The sequence below is a fragment of the Anguilla rostrata genome, chromosome 13 (assembly GCF_018555375.3).
Source record: "Anguilla rostrata isolate EN2019 chromosome 13, ASM1855537v3, whole genome shotgun sequence".
NCBI lineage: Eukaryota > Metazoa > Chordata > Actinopteri > Anguilliformes > Anguillidae > Anguilla > Anguilla rostrata.
This window is the reverse complement of record NC_057945.1, coordinates 2,520,382-2,531,469: the sequence shown is the minus strand read 5'-3', so window position 1 is coordinate 2,531,469 and position 11,088 is coordinate 2,520,382. Positions and strand designations below refer to the sequence as shown.

Below are 11,088 nucleotides of genomic sequence, written 5' to 3'. Positions count from 1 at the left end.
CGAACATATTGATTTAGGTGATACCTCGTTTACTGAAATTAACTGAATGTGTGACTTCCCTACTAAAGGGTGTAGTTTTATGTGTGACGTCTCCATGCGTGCTTGCTATGCACAGCCTGGCCTGTAAAGCCACTGATTTATTACAGCTCACATGCTGCTAACACAAATGTGTACAAAATGAAAAAAGTGCTAAGGTGCAAAAATAAATACACAAATGTTTTGGTCTCACTCACACCTTCCTCTGTGCTTTTGATGGCTCTTGAACATCCAAGTCAAAACAACTGCGTGGGCACTGAGTCAGATTAACTTCAGTCCTTCTCATGACCCTCTAGGAGGTCCTGACCCACCAATAGGAAGGGACTGAACTGTGCTGGACGGGGGTTTAGCCACATACACATCGGCTCTGTCCCTAACCGCATACTTCCATGCGCCGAGTGTGTATAGCAAGCACGGCTCCATCTTGGAGTGCGAGTCCAAACCGAAGTTCGGGAGTGCGGAGCACGGAAGCTGGCGGCTTGGGACACGCCCTTTGAGTCATAGCAATCGTATTTCACACTACGGTCCGAGTGCAGGAGGGACAATCAAGATGGAGCAGAACAAGAGCGTGTGATTGGTGAGTCTGACAACTGGACTCCACCCTTTATTGTGACATGACAATACTGCCAGAGTACTAAGCAGAGAGATTTAAGGTGCCCCCTGCTGGACAAAGTAAATTCTTACTTAGATGATTTATTTCCCCCCTCCACCTCTCCACAGGCTCACAAAATATTCTCTTATGATTACCCTTATTGCATTTAACTTTACCACAAAGTTTTCTCCATTTGACTTTGTACAGCCTATACAGTCTTTCTACACATTTATCTGTTCAATTTAGTTCACTGTAACAGCAGAACACTTTTGTGTTATTTAAACTTCACATACAAAGGTTTTATCCACCATGTAGCTTGTTACACTGAGTTTGTGCCTTTCTACAGATAATAAATCAGACAAATCAAATGCAGGAATTACAGGAACTGCAAAACGAGAATGGAGTAAGCAGGTAATTTTAACTCACACTCAGTCTCTATACGTCCATACCTCAAACAGCGATCCACCCGATGAAACCACAACTAAAAATAACATATGCTACATACATACTCTATATACAAATGCACTTTGGGCTGCAATTTCATTATGCTATACAAAGTTGATTTTCGTATATATATTTCTATAATATAAATTTATATATCTCATATAATGATCAGCATTAAAAGTGGGTTAAGGGGAAATACACACAAAGAGCAAATGGAAGATTTTATTCAAGGGCAAGTTCATAGTCACACAAAATGACACAGGCAGACTTAAGACACTGCATTAGCATCTGAATTCATAAAGCTTAAGTCGTACCGAACTGTCTCAGCTGGATTCTGAACAAAATGGCCGCCTTTCTGACCGACTGAGCGATTTTCTGGGCTGATCGTGGCTTGGGAGAGAGAGCGGGCGGTGAGGGGGACACTTCGGGCGGTGAGGAGGACATTTCGGGCGATGAGGGGGACATTTCGGGCAGTGAGGGGGACATTTCAGGGGGGAACCCCGGGGTGTCGCTCACTGCTCTTCGGGGCCGTTCCCCTCCCCGCACTGGAAGCGGGCGAAGTCCAGGACGCGGGCCCCCTCCTCGGCCAGGAGCTGGGCGACGGTGCGCGTGGGGTCGGCCAGGAAGCTCTGTGGCAGCAGCCGCGTCTCCGCCTCCCCGCACGGCAGGTCGTCGGCGTTGCCCAGGGAGACGGGCGCCTCGCCCACCACATGCTGGGCCAGCTGCCTGCCCAGGGCCCCCGCGTCGCCCCGCCCCCCCCGGAACACCACCAGGGCGCCGTACCGCCCCATGGCCATGCCCAGCGCCCCCCCCGCCCCCGCCGGCCCGTGGACGTAGGAGCCGATGTGCCAGTCGGCCGGGACCCCCAGCGTCAGCGCCCTCTTCAGGCTGATGTTCTCACCCAGCCGACCTGGGGGGGGGGCAGGTAAACACATGTTCATTAGGGACCGTTTCTCAACTTTAAAGATGTCGTTTGGATACTGTAGAACGGCCATTTATTCTCCTGCAATGGTAAAATGCCATGTGCACGCAGGAGAATGTTCAGTGTTAAATCAACTCTCACAGAGTACATATGGTCCCTATTCATATGACACTGAGCCAAAATGAAGCAGCACTACTCTTGGTTGCAAACGACAACACACAGGATCATAAGTGTCCCACCACATCTGCCTACAAAATGGGGGGAAGTTGTTGTGCTGTTGGGTGCACTAACAGAGGAGAAGAAGTCTGAGAAGAAATCCAGATAGGAGGAGAACTTGGTGAGGTTGTCAGTGACCCTGACAAAATGGCGGTCAACAAAGCACAAACGTCTTTGCAGCGAACATTTCATTAAAGATACGCTCAAATCTGCATGAATTATCCTAATTATTCCATTTGTAATCATTCAATGTACATGTAATCACTGTAATTACTGATATGGTCAATTTTTCATCGGCACCAATGAGACCAACTCCAGTAGGTTGGCTAGCTGAAGCTCTAGCTCACCATACGCTACAGGCTAATTTGCACTGAATTTCATTACAAAATGAAAAAAACTGGGGTGACTGGCTCTGAAGAAAAGTCGCCATTGTCCACTGTAAAAAACTGAAGTAAATAAGCAAGTAGTGTGATATGTTTGGATTATTTGGTAGACCAGGGTTAGCCACATAGCTAGCAAATTTGAGGCAACTTTGACAGTCAATCTGTAGCCGAGTTGTATTGTGCGGTTGTCTTAATTCGTTGTCTTAATGTTCCATTTCAGAGCGACAATGGATATGTCCCACTTTGGGGGGAAATGATGATGCCACATATCTCGCTTTGTAAAAAATAACGCCATTTTGAACGTGATGAAATCGTGTCCAAAGTAAACAATCTACGAGGGACTTTGCGGTTTCTAAGGACGTGAATAACTCCGCTGGTGCTGTATATGGGTCACACACGCCCAAGACGTGCAGTTAGTTTGCATGTCTTTGTTTTGCTTCTCGAAAAGTGATCAAACTGCTCGTTGACTGTAAAAGATTAAAATGTTACAGGCTTGTGTGGAAGAAGAGTTTCCAGCGTTGTCGTCCATGCCGGAACGTTGTTTTGCCCCACCACCCCTCTGTAGTAGTCGACTATGAATCGGACTCGTATTTACTCTGTTCGAGTTGAATGAACTCTGGACATTTTACTATGCAGTAAAATGATTTTTTTGAGAGACAGATTTAATTATTCCGTATAGGGGAGCGGTTTGGACAGTTGCACAGACACAATGAAAGACTTCATACTGGACCGAAAATGAAAAATGAAGTTTCAGAAACATGTAGGGGTGCCTGGCGGGGGCGCACACTCACCTATCGTCAGGGCGACCAGGTCCGTGAGACGAGCTCCCTCGCACACGCTCAGTGTGGAGAGGTCTTCTGCAGACAGAGAGTGCTGAGACACACAGGGAGACACGAAGTCACTCTCACTGTAGACACGCGTATCACACACCACCCTGAACCCTGAACCCTGAACCCCAAACCCCAGACCATGGACCCTGAACCCCGAACCCGAGGCCCTGGACCCTGAAGCCCAAACCCCAAATCCAAAACCCTGGCCTCTTCAGACACCTCCCACAGTGTGTGCTTTCCATTTATGGGTCTGTTGCCACCTGCCCCGTTTAGAGGAACAGTGAATTTATCAGACACTGAAGCCTGGGCCCACAGCCCCACCCAGCCACACTAAACAGTGACAGGCGGGACAGGCGGGGCAGGCGGGACACACGCCAGCGTTTCGTGGGATTCTCTGAGGCAGCGCAGTGGGCCTCACCTTCGCGTATCCTGATTGGCCCTCGGCCTTTCGGCGGTGGTGAGCCATGGCGGCGAACGCCACATCCCTCACCAGCTCCTGGAACCTCTCATTGCGTGCCACGAAGTCAGTCTCACAGTTCACCTGCAACATTACACACAGGGACACACACACATGCACACACACACACACACACACAGGTACACACACACATGCACACAGACACACAGGTACACACACACAGAGACATATATACGCACGCACACACGCACTGTTATAGTCCTGTTAAACAGCTAAATAATCACGGTCCACCATTATTTTGTACACCAGCATGACACATCTCCAGGTTGTTGCATCGGTTTACCTTGAATTAAGTAATTCCAATTTAATTAGCCATACCTGTTAATTATGCTAAATGTACTGATAAAATGTTCAGCCACGGAGTACGAAATGCCTGTTTTGTATTGTATTAATTCATTATATCGCCAAAATGCCCTTACGAGAATTCTAAAACAGTTAAACAGCTATAAATCACAGTGCAGTCAAATGACAGCTGAATTGAACAGAAGTTAAAGTTCAGCCTAGTTTAGTAAAGCTTAGCCACTTCTCTTAGTTGGCCTTCTTTTCTAGTCAGCCACCGAAGCCTGGTTAGCTTACTGACATAAACACCTTACCTCCACCATTACTGCTGCCCCATCGCCCACCAGCTGACCAATCAGGCCCTCTCTGGCCCGTCGACCCTCCAATCGGGTCGCTTTACTCCAGCCCTCCTTCTGGGCCTGCTCGTGCAACCAGCTCTCTGCCTGCAACACAACACACACAACATAAACACCAACTCTCTGCCTGCAACACAACACACAAACACACACAACATAAACACCAGCTTTCTGCCTGCAACACAACACAAAAACACACACAACATAAACACCAGCTTTCTGCCTGCAACACAACACAAAAACACACACAACATAAACACGAGCTCTCTGCCTGCAACACAACACACACACACACACACAACATAAACACCAGCTCTCTGCCTGCAACACAACACACACAACATAAACACCAGCTCTCTGCCTGCAACACAACACACACACACAACATAAACACCAGCTCTCTGCCTGCAACACAACACACACAACACACAACTCACACACACACACAACATAAACACCAGCTCTCTGCCTGCAACACACACACACACAACACACACACACACACACACACACACACACACAACATAAACACCAGATCTCTGCCTGCAACACAACACACAAACACACACAACATAAACACCAGCTCTCTGCCTGAAACACAACACACACACACAACATAAACACCAGCTCTCTGCCTGCAACACAACACACAAACACACACAACATAAACACCAGCTCTCTGCCTGCAACACAACACACAACTCACACACACACACAACATAAACACCAGCTCTCTGCCTGCAACACAACACACACACACACACACACACAACATAAACACCAGCTCTCTGCCTGCAACACAACACACAAACACACAACATAAACACCAGCTCTCTGCCTGCAACACAACACACACACACACACACAACATAAACACCAGCTCTCTGCCTGCAACACAACACACAAACACACACAACATAAACACCAGCTCTCTGCCTGCAACACAACACACAAACACACACAACATAAAAATGCCAGCAAACAAACACATACAACATAAACACACCAGCAAACACTCACACATACAAAGCAAGCCTATACATTTACACTCACAGGCTGCAATCGACCAGGCCGTGTTTTCAGGTGGATATACACTCATGACTATGCTGGCTTAAGTTTTTAAACGCTCTTTATGCAGTTGCAGCCCTAAACAGCTGAACTGACTGACTGCCTGACTCTCGACACTGGGTCTTACAGGGTCAGTCATACAGGTTCACTTCATCATTACAAGCGTTCAGGCCTACTGGCTCCAGGGTTGGTTGACACAAGAAAGAAAATGCTCTTCAAGGTGCAGCCCTCCAAGCAATTCCATAACACTAGTGCCTTCAATTACCTGTCTCTCATTTTGGATCTTTCAGTAATGAGCTGACCTCAGTAACCTTGAAGGTCATGCAAGTCTTCAGCATCGTCTTAATAATAAGACACCACTGGCTCCACCATCAATTTTTACAACTGCAGGAAAATGACAGTAAAAAGGTGTGTATGCATGCGTGTTAGGCAAGCTTAAATACTGTGCCATCCCACATCTCGCATCAGTCCCACCTGCTTGATGTCATTATCAAACTTTTCCAGCGCTTTCTTGCAGTTGATGAAGGTGTAGCCGGTGCTCTTCCGCAGTTTCACAAGAAGTGCTTTCTCTGCAGCAAGAAGCGGACAGGTTGTATGGACCGACTGGACACGTTGGGAGAAACAGACCTGAAACACACATAACATGAGATTTACGAATGACATGAAACTCATCATTTAAAAAATGAATTTACTTCTTGGATGTCATAAGACAGCGCCAACCCTTGTAACAAATATCAGCCTGTATTTTAAATACGAACTACCAAGCCAAACTTGCCCCTCTCAAGTGGAGAAAGCTATGTCGTACACGTAACATCTCAATGAAGAGTTAGCAATATCTCAACTGATCCAAATGTACACGTTCTGTCCAAGTAAAACCAAATAGCTTCTCTTATTCACAGACACAGTCCGGTCGTTAGCAAGCTAGCTAGCTACCTTGACAGACACAAAGATAACCCAAAAACAGAATTACGGTATAATAAAATAGAAAGCGTGCAGTGCAGAGCTCTTCAGACAAAATTCACAACCATCACTACCTTGTTAAGATCTCTTCTTATGGACCTGAGTACAGAGTATAAAGCCATCACGACGTCCACGCTAAATTTCAACAAGCCGGCTTCCCCGTACACGGCCTTACACGCAAGCAAATGTCATTGAACCACGCTGTCTACGGCAAGCCTGTAGACTCAAACTACATCAAGGTCTCGTCTGCTTGGGCTGGCTTTGATAATGTTACCGCAACACTAGCTGTTTAAAAATACCGACAGGAAAATGAGGCATACTTGGTAATATTCTCATCGGAAGATTTACATTTTACTGCGTTAAATGTACGGATTAGCTACAACTTTATTGGCATTGGAGGACCGAACGAACTGTTGTCTTTTATTGACCTTGGCCGAATAGGTTTATTCACAATTCAATTGTGTACATCCGACTGTTAATGATAACTTATTTTGGCTGTATAGTCACCTGCTAAAGTAGCATGTTTACATTCTTGATTCAATAAAAATGATTTAACACACTAGGGTACAGTTCACTCTGGGGCACCCCGCAAACATACAGGAAGTGTTTTAGCTCATTCTCAACCAGTGTTGAAGTAAACAGACATTTGACAGCATTATGCCTCATATGATTATTTCTTGGGGTGAGAGAGAGAGAGTGAAAATGTGTGAGAGTGTGTGTTGAGGAAGTGAGGATAAAGAACAATGTTTATTTCTGAATCCAACAGTTCCAACAGTCAGTATCCTTGTACAATGTTCAGCACTCTGAATACTGAACACAAGTGGTATTGCATGTTAAAACCCCTCACTTAACGTGAAGAACACCATGCGTATCCATCCCTCCCGCGCTGAGGCAAACTCAGTGAACACAGCTATGGGTTGCTGATTGGCTTCTCCACTGTCTGGTGAAGCCATTCTTCTCAGCGCAGTGGTGCCCCCTACTGCCAGAAAATAAATACCATTCCAACTTTGGGTTAGCCTGTCATAGGACAAATACCCAACACAGTTCAATATAACAATTTCTGTTTGCATACTAAATGGTAAATGGACTGCATTTATATAGCACTTTTATCCAAAGCGCTTTACAATTGATGCCTCTCATTTGCCAGAGCAGTTAGGGGTTGGGGGTTAGGTGTCTTGCTCAAGGACACTTCGACACGCCCAGGGCGGGGTTTGAACCGGCAACCCTCCGACTGCCAGACAATCGTTCTTACCTCCTGAGCTATGTCGCATACTAGCACCTTTTACCAAAAGCAGCCCCAAGTGCTTCACACAAACAAAAGGACAAGTGCATAATAATGCTAATAATCATTAATGAAGTCAAAAGAATAATTATGAATTTGGGAGAAGAACTACAAACAATGTTTTAACAGCAAGAGATAATGTAGAATGCAAACAACTGCTCTTATTGGCTAATAAGTGTTCCAGGCATATTTGCCATTTTGTTACCCAATTTTTATGATACATTTTCAATTGTAGAAATTAAGATGTTTTGATTAACCAATTTGTTTATGCCATACATATTGTTGCTTTTAATACAGAGAGAAAAGCTACCACATGTATAGTAAGTGCCTATTCAATGAAATTAAAATTAAGTTTTTTTTTTTTTTTTACCAAAATGAATGGGCATTAGTGCAATTTCTGCTTCTTTTTATTGCAATCAAAGTAAAAAATCATATGTACAAATTACAGTACAAAAACAAAGATGTTCTAGTAAATGGATACCAAAAACAAGGCTTAAAAATAGTGAAATAAAATGAACAAAAATCAGAGTATGCTAAGTAAGTGTAGCAGGGCAGATGGCTAACTGAAAATGGTTTGATGTGAAAGCTGAAATGCTTTTATAAGTGTTCCTTCCTGTTTCCTTTGAGGACCTATGATGATGCATTGCATTACAGCATGCACTCTAATCCAGACTTGCACAACTTTTAGCATTTTCACACAGTATCCATTTTTACAGCTGGATATGTACTGAAGGACATTGTTGTCTCTCAAGGGGGCAACAGCAGAGTAATCCCCGAGAACTGAATATTAAATCCAGTTCCCAAACCATCATACTTCAAACGTAAAACGTCATACGTGGGATTCCCAACATCTTTCAACAGATTACAAACAGATGATACCTGTAATAACCTGCATTAATAATTTAAGAAAAAGCCTGATTTTATTTGGTAAAAAACCACTTCTTAATGTACCAAACTGTTTTCAAATGTTTTTTGAAGTATTCTAAAACATAGCAATCAGCAAGCAATTGACAACAATAAAACAGACACCAATAAAAAGAAAATCATCAAAAAATAAAACATAAACAACAGACTGTTACACACACAATATCCTTTGCATTGCAATCATTTTCTTGGCAGGAGTTAAACCTGATAGTATAATGAGTTCTTGCTGCTTAGAAACACTGAGCCTTGAAAGATTGTTTAGATTCAATACATGCACTGATGCAGGCATTGCCACATGAATAAGATCAGGCATTGTCACTTGAATAAGATCAGGTATTTTCACGTGAATAAGATCAGGTATTGTCAGGTGAATAAGATCAGGTATTGTCACGTGAATGATATTATAAAGTTTGGCAAGAACACTCTCCCAGAACTGAGCCAGAGGTGAACATTCTCATATTATATGTAGAAAGGACCAGAGGATCTCTGAATTTCTGATGGATTTAGTCAGATTGTTCTGTCTCATGATGGCCTGTTTTAATAGCATTGACCTCATGCTGAGAAACCACAGGAACAGATTTCATATGCAAATGCCGCACCTTGAATCAACTGTAGACTTGTTAGCGTTCTTTTGCCTGAACTAATGATGCAAAGACACACAGCTAGCTAAGAAACAGCTGAGCAGCCAATTGTCCAATTACTTTTGATCCCTTAAATGGGTGTATACGAACAGGGCTGTAATTCCTACAGGGATCACCAAATATGGATTTAAATACCCTCAAATTAAAGCCAACAGTCTGCACTTTACATATTCAGTGTTACAATTCAAATCCAATGGGATTGAGTGCAGAGCCTAAACAAAAATTATGTCACTGTGCAAAAACGGACTGCACTGTACGAAAATGCACAAATCAATAAAATAATTATTTCCATCTTTACCACATTTTCTTCAGATAGTGAGATGGAAAATACAGAACCAGGATACGTTAACTAATTTAGGAAACATTAGGAAACATTGCTTTCGAATAAAGATGAATTTCTGTGAGCTATGATAGCCAAATATTGTTTGCTGTAACTTTACATTACATTACATTTATTTGGCAGACGCTTTTATTCAAAGCAACGTACAATAAGTGCAAGTTCTCATTTTGTCTCATTTTGATATCTATATTTTTAACGGCGGACTTAGCAAGTTAGGTTTAGCAAGTTTTAATTGATGACATATCGATACTGACGTGTTTTGTGGACATTTGTCTACATGACGCTGCTCGCGTGTAGTGGTACGTCATCAGCTGCAGAAACCAGAGTACAGCTGCTAGAAGACAGCGTTGTGACATCACAAGGGTGAACATTCCGCCATTCATTTAAATTGGATTTGTTTGGGGATAAAAAAAAAATACGATAAAAGCAAGAAAACTAATGATCATGCAAAACCGATAAACAATAGGAATGCTGCTCTAGAGTTCTGGATTTTATGACCTCACAATAGAATAACGTGACATCACAGCGGAGGTCATTCCAGGTGTTTCTCGGTATTATTTAAATTGAGGCAAATTGCAAAGGAACCGACCAGTGGTTTATGAATTGACTTATAATCTTTATCGTTCTTAAACCAACATGGATTAGCATGGATATTGTTTCCAAGACAAACATTGAAACCAAAATCCGTAAGGTAGGCTGTAATCCGTTATTTCTAGTGACCAAATTTCCTTGCTTTTTAAATTTAAACGGTAGATATTTTTGCTGAACGATCAGAACAAAGCATAATGATTTTAAATATTTTAGTGATGTCTTAAAACCATTTACAATCGCTTGTCCGAGTGTGCTACTGCAGTTTAGGCTGTTAATGATAAATGGACTTATAAATTACGACAGACCAGTTGTTATAGATTTATAAGAGACTCTTGAGTTTGAATTGAGGCGGTGAAAGTTTAAATGCGTACTATTTATTTTTCTCCACAGGAATACTCCATAAGAGTGACCACTGTGCACTGTGCCTAAATGCATTACAAAATAAGCCCAATTAGCATATCTGGAATTCACTACCAACTGCCCAACTAATCGCTACTGATATTTCGTGATGTAGTTCCATTATATTTTTCTCAAATTTTGATTATGATCTTCAGTCATAATCGTCAGTTTAATTACTGAATTCCCACATAACTGTTTTAAAGCTATCTATAACTGAATAGCTAATAACTGTTTTAAGCTATCTATAACTACATTGGTGTTTTTGTTATGTTTCTGTGTAAAATTGATGTAGTTGTTCTTTGCATTCGTGCAGTTCTTTTTTGTCCGTGAATCTCTCACGCTGTGTA

The 11,088-nt window shown here is 42.9% G+C and overlaps 1 protein-coding gene across 1 annotated transcript; it reads right to left on the bottom strand.

Annotated features, from left to right (window-relative positions):
- Positions 1-1,280: 1,280 nt before the first annotated feature.
- tsfm (Ts translation elongation factor, mitochondrial) lies at positions 1,281-6,796 on the bottom strand. The gene is made up of 6 exons (XM_064305477.1): positions 6,639-6,796; positions 6,079-6,231; positions 4,495-4,623; positions 3,842-3,964; positions 3,385-3,466; positions 1,281-1,982 (listed from the first exon to the last, which is right to left on the bottom strand). Exons 1-6 carry the CDS (start codon positions 6,684-6,686, stop codon positions 1,585-1,587), a joined length of 933 nt encoding a protein of 310 aa, XP_064161547.1. The 5' UTR covers positions 6,687-6,796; the 3' UTR covers positions 1,281-1,584.
- Positions 6,797-11,088: the final 4,292 nt, after the last annotated feature.

Excerpts from the sequence above, each read along its gene's own strand:
- tsfm (XM_064305477.1), bottom strand. The coding sequence starts at position 6,686 with ATGGCTTTATACTCTGTACTCAGGTCCATAAGAAGAGATCTTAACAAG. Across the intron at positions 3,467-3,841 it reads GCCAATCAGGATACGCGAAG|CACTCTCTGTCTGCAGAAGA; the intron begins GTGAGGCCCACT and ends TGTGTGTCTCAG. Across the intron at positions 1,983-3,384 it reads CCTGGTCGCCCTGACGATAG|GTCGGCTGGGTGAGAACATC; the intron begins GTGAGTGTGCGC and ends CCCCCCCCCCAG.